The 15666-nt window shown below is 48.1% G+C and overlaps 1 protein-coding gene across 1 annotated transcript in view; it reads left to right on the forward strand.

The window, feature by feature from the left end:
* Positions 1-110: 110 nt before the first annotated feature.
* Positions 111-15666, forward strand: part of Dlish (Dachs ligand with SH3s) — a 47538-nt gene continuing 31982 nt past the window's right edge. The window contains exon 1 of the mRNA XM_037426335.2: positions 111-449. Coding sequence (XP_037282232.1) covers positions 401-449 — 49 coding nt within the window. The 5' untranslated portion in view covers positions 111-400. The remainder of the gene's footprint in view (positions 450-15666) is intronic.

Raw genomic sequence — 15666 nt, forward strand, 5'->3', positions numbered from 1 at the left:
TTGCGCGGGTTTTAGCGGTTGCAATCATACCAGGGAACACTTGACCAAACGGTGCGCTTTTTGTTGTCGCTCCCAGGTGTCGCATCAGCTACAAACGTGCCAACAGAGACGTTCGGGTCTTACAACAGACTTTGTCTGTGCTTGGCTGCGTCATAGGAAACTCCATGGTCTGCCCACAGGCCACGGACGTAACCTGTCGTTGAGCCGTAGAACTAGGAAAGGAATTTAGCTGATATTCTCTGTTGCCACAGCTGTAACAACTGCCACTGCGGGAGCTGCACCAACGCAAACACTAAGAGTGCCGATAAGTGTTCTGTGAGTGCAGTGAATGGCGACGGGATTCTGCAGGGCGTCATGAAAGCGGGCAAGTTTCTTCGGAGCTAACTTTCGTGCACCTGTCATGGCGTTTCTATGCCCTGTGAGAATACGACGAGGGAAACGAAAGAAAGGTGATATGCTGTGATACATGTATCTCGTTCTTAAACACCGTTCTACGTTATAACGCCAACTCGATGTAAGTGCAAAAGGATGACAGTTCTTCGAGAGCCTCTGTCTGATAACGATTCTGTTGCCCTATGGGATGAGTGTGTGCTGAACCGGTCAGATGCCAAGTCTGAATGTGTGCAGACGTGTATTTTTCTTCCTGCTTACTTGGCATACATCTTGGCTATTCATTGGTGATGCTGCCAATTACACGTTTTGAAATCTAACGGCCGTATGCTCGTCTCCCAACTTTACCTGCATACTTCTGTAGCTTTGAGCGTATCTTCATAGCTACAGGTGGAAAAGTAAAACGCTGTGTCTAAAGGTACGCCGAACGTGCCCGAATAATAAAACCTAAATATACGTCGGACGCTAAACCGGGAGATACGTCGGCTGTGCGCAAATCCCAGAAGCTGAAGGTACTGTACGTCAGACGAACCCGGAACCGCGAGCCTCAAGATACGTCGGCCGTCGCGATATTGTGGGTCGCGGTTACCGCATACCAGTTTGCAAAAGACCGACAAGGAACGGGCGAACTCTGCCGTGACAACGGAAAACTTTCAGCATCGCGGGGTTGACGAACGGCGTCGCGGTCGGTGGTGTCAGTCGCCAGTTTGAATGCCTCCTTAAAGGACTACTGATACAAAACTGAAGGCGTGATAACTTGTCGGATAGATTTTTCTAGGCCTTAATATGAATGATTTTATTAAAGTGCGTGTCATGTCGCCTCCCACGCCAAACGCGCCTTCAGTTTTAGTGTAAACGACGAACCGCCATCTGCGTGACAAGTGTGTGCTTGTTTCCACGATCCTTGCGAGCGTTCTCTCCTAGCAGACCTTATGAGCGGAAAGACGGGGCAGACTCGCGTAGAAGTTCGCCTCGGCAGTGATTGGAAAGGGGGGGGGGGGGGGGTCACGCTTTTATAGTTGCAACCTCTCGTAGGTGATCATAGCAGCACCTAGGGCCTTCGCTGCAAAAAAGTGTCTGTGCGGTGCCCATGTAATCGTGGTTTTCCGTGTCCATGTTGGCAGTTGAATTTGCCTGGAAACCATTCTGGGTGCGGCCTCACTTGATGCTTTTTGAAACTGCAATTGCGATCGTCTGTCAAAAACTAACCAGCGCGGGAGAGCCCGCTTCCTTTTTTCATCAAGTGCTAAAACCGAGCTTGAGTAGGCCAGAAAGTGCAATGTCTGATGTATCTTTAGGCTCCCTGATCCGCGCTTCTGCGGGTCCACGAGGTCAATCGTGCGAAAAGACAATGGACAAGCTGGTCGAATTTGAAGTCACTTAAGTGCAAGCTCGCGAGAAAGTGTGACGTCCGACGCATCTTAAGACTCCTGGTTACGGGTATACGCGCCTGACGTATATTTAGGCTCTCTGTGTTCGGGTGCGTCCAACATACCTCTAGCTTTTGGGATTCGGTTACGTCCGATGTACCTTTAGACACAGCAAAAGTAAAATTTGGTACCAAACTGAAACGATATTGACCCTTTTAGATGCTATGTACATAATTGCATACACACTTGATTTTGCTATTTGTATCAACTAGGGGATAAGCAAGAGCAAGATATGAATGAACTCGCTGCACAATAAATTTGTCTTCACTTGAAGAGATACTGACACCTTTTTTTTTGGAGGCGAGTTTACTCTGCCATACAATTCTACTATATAGAGACGACTCTGAGCAAGTATAATGCTCAGCAAATCCTGTTAAGATATTTTATTTTGATATGAAAGTCGCATTTCTCACAGCGCACCTACGGAGATCGACACTAACTTGACGTCAGGCTACAGTACTAATCCTGGTGATTTCACGCAGCAACCCGGCAAGTTGTGATGACGTCAAGCACCAAAACACAAAAAATGCTACTTGCCCGTCGCCCTCTCGATCGTCTGCTCATGCTGTTCGGTCATGAAGTCACTGTCATTCCAACATACCTATGAAGCTAGCTAGCGTAGCCTAGAATAGTGTGCGCGCAAATGAATTGTCTTATCTTGAATTGGTCATCATGGCACCAATATGTTGCTCTGTGGATTGTGTTGCTCCAGTGAAATGGTGCACAATAGTGGCATTTAGATGGTACGTACACTTTATGTTACTGTGTTACCAAATAGAATCTGCGCATGGGCGGGTCTTTGTGGAATGTAAAAATTTTGTAACGTAATCTGTTTGCCGGATAGGCTCTACGTTTGAAGCCCGATCTCGCAAATCCACCTTCTTTCATAGGAAACTTACAATATCAGCATTGTGGAGACTCTAGCCGTCCAGGCAAAATAAGTCGAAGTGCAGGCGCCAGCAGTGATTATATTGTTACGGTGAGATTCCTTTACTTACAAGAGATGATGAATGCGAGAGTCCAGGGATCTGGCCAATCACCGCTCGTGCCAACCTCGTTCTCCCCTTCTTCCACGCGTCCCCTCAGTATCGTAGCAATTCCCCCTTAGCAGACGATGCCCACTGGGCGAGTCAGGCTTCGTTGCGATGATGATAGCGTTTTAAACGGGCAACATGAACGACGTTGGTCTTGCTTGAGCGGCGGCCAGTTGACAACAGCTGAGATATCACGTACGTGACATCGCTGAGACGTTCCAGGACAACAAACGAACCAGTGTAGTTGGCCAGAAACTTTTGGCAGAGGCCTCGCTTGCGAAGCGGCGTCCAAAACCACACCAAATCACCTTTCTCAAACAATATATGCCCGTGACTTCTGTCGTAACGGTTCTAAGAGCGTTTCTGGGAGACGAAAGTTCGAAGACAGGTGATGCGCCGGGCCTCTTTTGCGCGGCAAATGATTTCGGCCAGAGTAGGTTGATTAGTCTCGGAAAAACGAATAGTGTCGAGAGCTGTGCAAGGTTGGCGTGCGTAGAGCAGATAAAATGGACTGTATCATTGTTTCTTGCTGTGCAGTGTTGTAGGCGAAAGTTATAAAAGGCAAGATCGCGTCCCATGTTTTGTGTCCGGAATTAATGTATATGGAAATCATGTTGACGAGAGTCTTATTAGTTCGTTCCGTCAAACCATTAGCCTGTGGGTGATACGGGGTAGTGTGACGAAAATGGCACGAAGAAAGACGAAGGAGGTCTTTAACAACATCTGCAACAAAGTGCCGCCCGCGATCACTGATTGATGATGACACAGGGGGGGATCCATGGCGTAATATAATGGCGACAGCATGAACTGTGATGAGTGGCCATTGCCGCAGGAATCGCCGCAGTTTTGGCGTTACATGTGAGGTGGTCAACGCCCACAATAATTCATCGGTTGCCGTTGGTGGATCGCAGAAAAAAGCCGAGCAGGTCAACACCGACGACGTCAAATGGTGAACCCGGGGGTGCTATGGGATGAAGTAGTCCGGCTGGCGGAGTTGTAGGACGCTTGTGGCGTTGACATTGCTCACAGCTCGCAATGTATGCAGTCACACTTTTACGCATCTTCGGCCAGAAGAAGCTTTGCGTGCGATAAAATGTCTTAGAAAAATTCATATGGCCAGATGTTGTTGTGCATTGCTCGAAGTACGTGTTGTCGTAGACTTGTAGGCACAACTAAAAGTAGGCGAGGGCCTTCGCCAGCATAATTCTTTTTGTAAAGAACGCCATCCTTTGCGACGAAACCACGTTGACCGTTCGTTCCGGAAATAAAGAAAGAAGCGAGACTGTTGTCACTGCGTTGCTCTGCTCCAAAAGTTATTAGGTCAGGAAACAGAGTATCCACTACAGCCAAATATTCATCAAAGTTGTAAGCGTCCCACTCGGTTGTCGGAAGGGGAAGCCGTGAAAAACAATCGGCGTCGGCATGACGACGACCGCTCTTGTAACAGACTTCAAAGTCATGTTCTTGCAATCGTAATGCTCAACGAGCAAGACGACCAGATGGGTCCAGTGAGTCAACATAAAGAATGGTGGTCCGTGATAATCGAGAATCGGCGTCCACAGATATAAGGGCGAAACTTGTGCACGGCGAATATGACCGCAAGACATTCCTGCTCGGTGACAGTATAGTTTCCCTCCGGTTTACTTAAACAGTGACTGGCATAGGCATAGCTCTCTCAAGGCAGGTGAGAACAATGTCTAGACGATGGTTGCGCTCATCGAATGTACAGCCAAAAATTATGTCATCCAGGTAGCAAAGACAAACTTCCCACTTTAGCCCACGTAACAGAGTCCATGAAGCGCTCAAACGTGGCTGGAGCGTTGCATAGGCCAAAAGGCATTACATTGAATTCAAATAGACCATCTGGGGTTATGAAGGCCGTTTTCTCTTTGTCATTCGGGTGCATGGGGATTTGCCAATAACCAGATCTCAAATCCATGGAGGAAGAGTATGATGCCGAATGTAAACAGTCGATGACATCATCAATCCTGGGAAGCGGGTAGACATTCTTTTTAATAAGAGTTGAGCCGTCTGTAGTCCACGCAGAATCGCCATGTACCATCCTTCTTTCGGACAAGAATCACAGGGGCAGCCCAAGGGCTACACGACTCTTGGATGACCCTTTTCTTAATTATCTCTTCTACCTATTGAGCAATGACCTTGCGCTCCGTAGATGAGACACGGTATGGTTTCTGCTGGATAGAGTGAGCGGATCCTGTGTCAATCCCGTGGCGAGTATGCGACTCAAGTACAGTTATTTGCTCTTCATTCAGCAAAAGTCCAATATAATAGCGTGCTTCGCAAGGACGTCGACCAAAGCTTGACGTTTCTCTGATAATAGCGACTTGTTTACCATACTCGGGAAGTTTGCTTCTGTATGGCACGTTGCACGAATAGGATCTACGCTTTCGTCGCTTAAAGATGCAATAAAACTGGTCACATTTTGTTCGAAGAAGGAGAGTTGCAATCTGCAGGTTAGCATGACAGGTTTATTTGAATAGTTCAACATTCATAAGGCCGATCGCCTATCACTGATCGACAGAACACAATGTGGAGCGAGCACGTTTTTCTTGGCGCAGTTGAGAGGAATGGGCTCCACAAGAACATCAAACGTGCCGGCGTTCGAGGCAGAGGAGTGAACGCTTACGGTCTTCATCGGGTTGGGCGGCAAGACAACATTCTCAATGACGGGGATAGATCCTTGACAGTGCCTGGGATCACCAGTAAATGCCGCTAGTATAATCTTGCCAGCACCGCAATCTACAGTAGCACCGCACTCGCGTAGAAAATCGATCCCCAAGATGACGTCATGAGTGGAGCCGGTCAGGACAGCGAATTCAGCCTCGAACCTCTTGTCGCCCAAAGTGACACTAACCACACACACGCCGATCGAGCACAGTGTCTCTCCGCTCACTGCACGAAATGATGCACAACTGTCCCAGCGAAACATCACTTTATGTCCTAGCTGCAAATTGAAGTTAAGACTTATCACTGAAACAGCTGCTCCGGTATCTATCGAAGCCATCGTAGGAAGTCCATAAATAAGCACAAAGACCTTATTTTGCGTCATAAAAACGGGTGGAGGCATAGGTGGATGTAGTGAAAAATGTTCGGCGACCTCACTTCTATTGACCGCACTACCCAGTTTTCCGGAGGCGGGGAAGTGACGCGTCGACCAGGAGATGGGGAACGGAACCGGCGTGTTGCGGGGGCGTCAAGCTTCGCACGGAGGAAGGCGAGTCGCATGAATTCCGGTGGAAACTGCGTCCTACATGTGTATCACTGTGGGTCGTTTGCTAAAGTCGTCCCCAACATACGCGTCCCGCATCAAGGGCATACCACCGCGCCAGCGGTTTTGTCGAGAAGAAGCTGATGATCCCTCGTAGTAGCGCTGCTGGGGGCGACGCCTCTGACCACAGAATCGAGCCACATGTCCACGGAAAGTGCAATTATAGCACACAGGGGCCTCACGCAGGTCGCCAAACATTCCACGAGGCGCCATGTACCCATGATCGTCCCACGAAGACACCATTGTAGGTGGTTGGTGGGAGGCGTTCTGGAAATTGCGGCGATGATGTAGGTTGTTGGTTGGGGGTTCAGGTGCTCTTGATTGGGGCACATTATATAGCGTGGCATCAACGGCAGCATACATTGCGTCGTATGGCGGGGAGGCTTTGCTAGCAGGTGCCCTGGGCGGGTTGGCAGCATCACGTCGTCTAAGTTCTTTGCATACGATTTGCCTAATCATTGAGGCAAGATCACAGGAGAATGTTGGAGGAACGTCGACACTTGCAACGGTGGTGACGTTGGCAAGTCTACCAAATTTGGGAGGGATGCGTCTAGCCTTGAGGCTCTCAAACGTGCGGTAGTGTTGGATTACGTCCGCTACAGACACCAAGGTGTCCTTGCCGATGAGGAAGTTGTAGACATCCTCAGCAGCCCCTTTGAGGAGATGCCCAACCTTGTCATCTTTTTTCGTGGGTGTGTCTACAGACTTGCACAATTTCAGAATCTCTTCAATATACGTTGTGCATGTTTCACCGGGGACTTGAGCATGCTGCATCAAAGTTTGCTCAGCGCGCTTCTTCTTCATCAATGGGTCTCCGAAGCAGCTCGCTATTTCTTTCTCAAACGCTTCCCAGGTCGTTATTGTTTCTTCGTGGTTTTGAAACCACACCAATGCCGTCCCTTGAAGAAACAATCAGACGTTAAACTGGGAGACCGCATCCCAACAATTGTATTTACTCACACGGTTGAAGTGTTTCAGCCATTCGTCGACGTCTTCTCTGACCCTCCCAGAGAAGCTTCATGGTACTATGTGTCGGGGCCACGTAGCGCCAGGCGAAGAGTATGTGGTGTCGCCGTCAGCAATCGGATCCATAGAGAGCGGTGGCAGACCAGCCAGTCGGCGGCTTTTGCGTAGTTCTTGAGGTAGCACTCCCGTGATCGTTCTCCTGGGATAGCTCCGCTGTACCTCGCACCTTCCACCAATCTTGTTACGACGAGATGCCTTTATTTACAAAGAGATGATGAATGCGAGAGAGTGGGGATCTGGCCGATCACCGCTCATGCCAACCTCGTTCTCTTCTTTCACGTGTCCCCTCAGTATCATAGCAATATTGTTTCTGCCAAATTACCAAAACCAGAAATGGCTATGTTAGCCAAAAACATCGAAACCGTAAACGTGCATCACCAACACGGGCAGGCTAGACTGCACCTGCGCGCTTCTTTTCTTACGGCCATCTCACCTCTCCGGAATAAAATGAAAGTGTTTCTGAGTATGTTTCGCCACCCGTCAGTGGTGGGGCGCAGCGACCCTGACCTTGCATCTTCTGCGCTGTGCACACAGCACAAGAAAGTTTGTCGCTGTACACACAGTACAAGAAAGCTGTGCCCGAGAACTGCTCGGGGGGGTGGAAGCGAGCCATCAGGGATGCGGCAGGAAACATGGCACGATCTCGGGAAATGTGCCAAAGGCGTTGTTTATGAGATTCCCTTTTCTTATGACAACTCATACATCGGGACTACTGGGCACTGTATGAATGAATGGGTTAGGGAGCATGAATTGAATTTAATGAAAGATGGCCTGGCACATTTGCCTAGGCATTGTAAAGCGTGCGGGTGTGTACCACGTTTTAACGAGTTTAATATTCTAGGTAGAAGTAGGCATAAAACTGCACGTGAGTTGATGAAAGCATATTACATTAAGAAGAAAGGTGAAAGTTGTATCACCGAACCGTCAGTGACGTTATACTTATCGGTGAAGAGATTGTTCGATAGCTGGATAGCGTAAGGCTGTGTGAAGACTGCGCGTGTCGGTATGTCGTTACTTAAGTCTGGAGTTGCGCCCGGTCTACTTTAGTTGGAAGTTCCACTTGTGCTTGTCGTTGAGTGTTTCTTTACTTTTTGTGTGTGTTATTTGCGGCCAAAGCATGTCAGTAAGCAAGTACCAACTGGGCCAACAATCAGTATTGTTATGTATTGTTATACTGAAGTGTCTGCAAGTATAGCATTCGTGTATCACTTTCTTCACCAGTGTTCGTGCTTGGCAGATTCAATATTGCTCTCTTAACCGTGACAAAGTGTCTCTCACGCCTCCATGTGAAGTTTCGCAGTGTGCTCGTACTGTCAATAATGTGCAAAGGCAATGATCGTGCGGGAGGATGACTGGGAGTTTTACCTCTTCAGATGCTTCAAGGTGTAACAAGCGCCCACCGACCCGAAGGGTACTGTTGTCATCCAAGAACGGTTTGAGGTCTTTGATTATAGAGTCGTGCTTTGCACTTGTGCCTCTCCGAATTGAGCTTATTTTTTCTGTGAAGGATTGTTGCTGTGCGTGCCTGATACAGTAATTTTCAGCTTCAGCAATCTCTTCAGCTTCTAGAAATCTAGTGTGCACTGCGATTTTCATTCAGCAGCGTTCAATGAATCTGAATACCCAGGCCGTGACCCTGAGTAGCCTTTCAATTTTGCTGTAACTGTTTATGTCCAGGACTGGTACCGACGTTGTCTTACTGGATATCGCAATGTTCAAGGCAATCATTTCACAAGAAATCCTGTCGTCGGTGCTGATAGCTTCTGACGGTGGTTGAGGTCATCGGTCTTCCGATTCGCATAGCCAGTCTGGTCCATGTCTCCACATGTTACTGGATAATTTCTCCATAGAAACTCCATGTGTGAGCAGGTCGGCTGAATTCACATGACCAGGGCAATACCTCCACATAGAAGGATCTGTTTTTTTTCCTGATTTCTTTCACTCTGTTCGACACAAACTGCTTCCGTTTCGTCATGTTGCCTTTTATCCACAAAAGTGTGATTGTGGAGTCCGACCACAACGTACAGTGGATATCGAAGCCCGCGAGTGCACTTGACACATAGCAAAGTAGTCTTGCTCCAATCAAGGCTTCCAGAAGCTCTAGCCGTGGCAGTGTTATTGTCTTGAGTGGTGCTACTTGGGCTTTTGCGATCAGCAATTTGGGCTTCGCTGAACAGCTCGGTACGACCTAAAGTGCTGCACCGTATGCCGAAGGGCTTGCGTTGCAAAATACTTGCACCTGTAGCTCTCTAGGTGATACGGGTGATTTGGCTCCGCCGCCAAGATAACGCAGCATGGAAACATTCTGCAAAAGCGGTAGTTGATGCACCCATTCACACCACTCATCCTGAAGATCCGGAGGTAGCTGCTCATGCCATGCTATTACACGTGTCCAGAACTTCTGGAAGAAGATCCTTATAGCTATGGTTAATGGCGCAACAAATCCCATGAGGTCGAATTTTCTGGAAGCAGCTTGAAGAACGAACCGCTTGGTATCACGTTTTTCTTTCATAACCTTGAGAAGGCCCCTCAAATAAAATAAGATTATCCGTGTGTGGATTCTATCTAATTTCAAGTTCTTTCACACTTGTCTCATGGAGGATAGCCAGTTCCTTGCCTGCGGTCTGTTCCTCGTGCTCTAATGTGATAATCAATCCAGCCAAGTTAGTTGTCCATTTCCTCAGTGTCATTCCATTCGGCATGACGGAACAAGATGTCTTCGGTTGCAGTGATTGATGCCTTTTGCTGTTACAACCACATATGAGCATGGGCGTTGGGCGGGTGCCAAGACAATGGCAGGGCAGTCCATACCACTCTCCAAACTTTTTCCCCTGGCTCTAGGCGGGGAAGAGAAGCCGCATGTCTCCTGTTATAGTCATCCAGTAGCACCGATAATTGGGCTAGTTGGTATTGTTTCATTTTTTAAATGAATAAGGGCGCGCATAGACACAGACACTAGAACATTACTTACCTGGTTGATTACTTTAACTTTCCTCAAATAGATTGGTCTCAATTGTCATCTTCTTGCCAAAATGCAACAGAGCTCATAAACCTCACTTTAGACTTCTATTTTTTCCAAGCAATTAATCAGCCAACTCCCGGTACTAATATTCTAGATCTCATTTTCTGCAATACTCCTGAGTCAATTGGTGACGTTTCATAGCTCGACGGTTGTAGTGATCACAAGCTTATCCGATTACAATTTACCATTCCTCTTGCATTTTAAGGTAGCACGGTCACTCAAATCTGCGATTACAATCGAACTAATTATAAGGATATGTATATTGCACTTATCAAATTTTTTGTTCAGACATTTTTACCTTCGTTTTTTTATAGGACTATTGAGCAGAACTGAGTGCTTTTTAAGAACGTGCTAGCAAATTTAGTGCACCGATACGTTCCAGTGATGTTCATTTCCAACGATAAAACTAATACCTGGTTTAACAAACATCTTAACCGTCATCGTAATAAAAATAAGCATCTGTACAGAAAAGCTAAGCTTGCACCTACATCATCGGCTTGGGAAAAATATCGTGAATGCTTAAAAAGCTACAGTAGCGCCGTTCTAAATTTTTAAAAAATATATTTTTTTTCAGGATCTTTCCTCTCTCTTGAAATCTAATCCTAAAGAAGTTTTGACGTGTTGTCTCCTAATATTATTAGGAATCGCATTTCACTGTGTGCCGATAAACAGCAGCCATTTGATGATAGCGAATGCCCGCACCTCTTTAACAGATATTTTGCTTCTGTATTTACGAGGGAAGGTCATTCCAACATACCCATTGTTCCTGACCATGATTATCAGTGCATGAGTGCGATTGATGTCTCCGCTGAAGGCCACGCTAATCTCATAGGAAATCTCAACCAGTGCTAGAGTTGACAACATTAACTCTAAAAAATTAAAAAACACAGTCCTAATATCAAGTAAAATTCTTTGCTATATTTTTCAGCAATCATTATCGTCAGACTTATTACCCACAGACTGGAATATCACCAAGGTCATCCCAATTTTCAAAAGCGGTAATAAATATTCCCCGCATAACTACCGACCCATATCACTTACATGCATTTGCTGTAAGTTACTTGAACACATTATCACCTCCCATATTTACACTCATCTTGAACATAATTCCTTCTTTTTTCCTCAGCAACACTGTTTCAGAAAAGGACTGTCATGTGATGCGCAGCTGCTAGAATTCACAACTGACTTGCACTCTAACATGGGCGCTAATCTTCAAACGGATTGTATTTTTTAGGTTTTGCTAAAGCATTTGACTGTGTAGCACACTCGCGTTTATTCTCGAAATTATCAGCTCTCCGTCTGGATTCGTTAACATTATCATGGCTTTGTAACTTTCTTTCTTTTAGCAGTTTACTTCACCTAACCATTTTACCTCATCTCTCTTTGTTGTAACGTCAGGTGTGCCCCAGGGCAGTGTCTTTGTTCCTTTACTGTTTCTAATAAACATTGACTTACCCACAGGCATATCTTCTAACCTACGTCTTTTCGCTGATGACTGCATCATTTACCGCTCAATTAAATCTGCTGAAGATCACCTCGTACTCCAAACGATCTCGTATTAATTACAAAGTGGTGTGACAAATGGCAGATGAGTCTTAACTCTACTAAATGCAGGGTTATCACTGTCAGCCGCAAGCGCATCAATTTCGATTTTTCATACCTCATAGATAGGACATTAGTATCCGAGGCATCATCGTATAAATATTTGGGCGTCCATCTCAAGCACAATGTTTCATGGGACATGCATATTAACACCATTATGTCAAGGCATCCAGGTCACTTGGATACCTGCGCAGGAACTTGTGAAACTCATCAAGCAGTCTAAGACAACTCACCTATGAAACCATCGTTTGCCCGAAATTAGATGCAGATCAAATTAACGCAGATCAAACGTGACATAGCGCTTGTGTCATTAAATGTACATTGTTCCATTGCTCTTTTATCTTTATTCCATAAGTATCTTTATAGTATCAGGCCATCTACCTTACCACTTGAAGTGCCTTCACACGTATCGTGCCCCTTGCATAATCAATATAGCATTAAACACATCAGTGGACAAATTAACTCTTTAAATTCATTAGCACTTCCCCGAGCCATTGTTCTATGGAATGATCTTTCCGACAATATTGCATCTATCAGTAACCATCAAGCATTTCTTGAAATAGTATCAAGTCATCACTATTATTTCTTATTTCGCGAATTCTTTTTTCATTCTTTTTTTTGCGAGTGTGTGTGATTGGCGAAAAATTGTTTGATAGAATAAGAAATGCTGTTCCTCTGTGTGAAAATGCTTTGCACTGTACATCATCATCATCAGCCTGACTACGTCCACTGCAGGACAAAGGCCTCTCCCATGTTCCGCCAGTTAACCCAGTCCTGTGCTTGCTGCTGCCAATTAATACCTGCAAACTTCTTAATCTCATCTGCCCACATAACCTTCTGATTCCCCCTAACCCGCTTGCCTTCTCTGGGAATCCAGTTAGTTACCCTTAACGACCAGCGGTTATCCTGTCTAAGCGCTACATGCCCGGCCCATGTCCATTTCTTCTTCTTGATTTCAGCTATGATATCCTTAACCCCCGTTTGTTCCCTAATCCACTCTGCTCTCTTCTTGTCTCTTAAGGTTACACCTACCATTTTTCTTTCCATTGCTCGCTGCGTCGTCCTCAATTTAAGCTTATGGTGACCCCGCTTCTAACTGCAGCGGACGATCACCGCGGGTTCACGCTTAGCGAGCCACAGGGCCGCTACTCCGTTTACTCGCGTGTAGCGCACCGCTCCGCGCGCGCTCAACTAATAAAGCGTTTAGCGCGGCGCAGCAAATAGACAGTGTTCTAATGCAAAAGTACACAACACTTTATTGCCTCTGGCGGCACCCCGAACAACAGTACAACGTCCGCTCCCGGGACGCGGGTAGCAAAGGCACCCGCACGCGGACGTTCACAATAAGGGAAAACCGCAAGCACGTCGCAGTTGGCAATGGCGAGCTTTGACACGCCGGTCGGGAAAAGGTCCCTCGCAGCTATGCTGCGCACTCTCACGATGGCCAATGGGCCTGGTCGCGAGTGTTGGGGCAAACCTCGTACGTGTAGGCCTACGGCAAGTGCGGCTCGTTGTGGTACGACCACTTCAAGCACTAGGCACCGCTGTGGGCTTAGCGTACGCTACCGAAGCTAGCACTCAAGTAAACACGCCTGCCGAGGTGCCCAAGGCCACCCCAGGCAGGCTACAGTCCGGCGATTCCCAAAGGGGACGCGGACGAAGGAAAACACGTGCTTACCCGGCGCCGACCACGGAGAAGAAAGCGCTCCCTCGGCGCGCGCGTGCCGCGTGCCGTGCCTGCACGTGGCGCCATCTATCGCCACGTGGTGTTAACAGAGCAGCAAAGCAAAAGGGTGTGGCCGTGTGGCGGAATGCCCGCGAAATGGTCGCGGGCGCGCCTCAGATCCCCACATCCTCCTCTCCTTAATTCACCCTATATACCGGTCTGCAAAGGCAGCCGGTCGTCGCCCATGCATGGAAAGGCGTCATGCAATGGGCAACAGCTAGCCTCAGCCTCGCTCTGCAACTGCTGCTGAAGAAAAAAAATAAACAACACAAGAATACACTTGACAAATACAAGGGCTCCGCGGAAGAGGAATAACGGGAGTTCATGATGCTCACGGAAGAGCGCGTCCACAGCTCGGAGGGGAAGTGTCACGTAATGTCTGACTTGGGTGACTGCGTTTGGCGTGCGAGAGGTACGGGGAGGGTTCTGGTTGAGGCCTTCATGCGAGGAACGGGCTCACCTTTGTCTCGTCGATGTTGACGACAGCCCTGCGAGTCCGACGAACGCCGCCTCGGTGAAGGTTAGGATCGACCTCGCTGCGACAGCCGGCCCTTCTGCTGGAATAATGCTCGCCAAATACACTGGCTGCAAGGCGTCCTGCGGCGTCGGTCGAGTCGTGCACAGCGTCTGCGACATCTGGCCTCGTGCAAAAGCCGTGATAGAAAGGCCAGCAGAGCTTATCAGTGACGGTCGGGAGCAGGGCGCAACCGGGCTGCCTAACGACCGCAGCTCTCCGAACACCTCCAGAGTGCAAGGTGGTGTAGGGGTCGGTAACTTCTCAAGTTGTTGCCACACGCACACACACACGCACACACACCTCCGATGGTCGGGTCTCTCCAAACGCGCCCCGCAAAGTAAGCGCAGAGTGTCCTTTGTCCCTCTCTCCACGCTAAAGCACCAATTCACAATCCCCTCCTCCAGCGAGAATAAAAAAAGAAAACACGGAAAAAAACATCAAGGAAACAACAACACTCAAATGACAATCAGCAGCAGTAACTGGGCGGAGCCGACTTCTTTGCAAGCACTGGCTGTAAAGAAGTTAGCTAACTGAGACTATACAGTATAAATGGGGGCCTTCGGTTGCGGAAATAAGCCCGTCGTCCGGCACGAAATCACTAAGGTGACTGCTTCCTCAGATTATACCGGTGCGTGGTCCGAATGCGCTCCGCCGCGCTGGGTGTGCGCCGTTGCTTGCGCGATGAGCCTCTGGGCGCTGGCGCAGGCTCGTCAGACCTCGACACAAAGGCTTTCAGGTCTGCAGTGTAAACACGGCTGAGTTTTCCCGAAAGCGGGTCTTTCAGCAAGTACGCGAGTGGAGTCCAAGCTTTTTCCACTCGGTACGGACCAAGCCACTTTGGAGCGAGCGAAGTTGAGAAACCCTTGCTCGCGTTGCTAAGAGCGTGGTGGCGCTTCAGGAAGCGGTCACCCACCTTAAATGAAAGGTGGCGACGTTTTCGGTTGTCCTGGGCCTTTTGCTCGGCCCTGGCCGATGCCAAACTCTGCCTCGCTCTACTAAGAGCTCGACAAAGCCTGTCCCGAAGTGTGGAAGCGTAAGCAGAACAGTCTGCCGGTTCTTCCTCGTCTCCGAGCTGGCATTTCATGACACTGGTCACCGGATTTGCCAACTCCCTTCCGAAATTAATGAAGGCGAGAGAGAAACCAGTAGAGCGACACTCGGAGGTTCAGATGGCAAACGCAAGTTCACTCAAATGGTCTGCCCAGTCCCTTTGACTTTCGGCAAAGGCCGCCAACATCGGTTTGAGCGTACGATTGGTTCGCTCTGTCAATTTGGACTGAGGATGGTAGGGCGCAGTGGTTCAGTAGTCTATTCCTAGGGAACGGCACGTATCACCAAACACCCGAGCGGTGAAATACGACGCATTGTCCGTGATCAGTCTTTTCGGAAAGCCGAACCGGCAAAACACTTCCTGTAGCCTCTCTAGCACCGCTCGCGCTGTCACTTTCCGTAGCGAAAACAGCTCCACCCATTTGGAAAAATGATCAACAACTACCATCAGATGTATGAACCCCTGCTTACTCCTGGGGAACGGCCCCATTAGATCGCAGGTGGCTACTTGCCATGGACGCTCACTGACAATCGGTTTCATCAAGCCGGGCGGCTTGCCACCCCTTGATTTCACCGTTTG

Source organism: Rhipicephalus microplus, chromosome 5 (genome assembly GCF_043290135.1).
Source record: "Rhipicephalus microplus isolate Deutch F79 chromosome 5, USDA_Rmic, whole genome shotgun sequence".
NCBI lineage: Eukaryota > Metazoa > Arthropoda > Arachnida > Ixodida > Ixodidae > Rhipicephalus > Rhipicephalus microplus.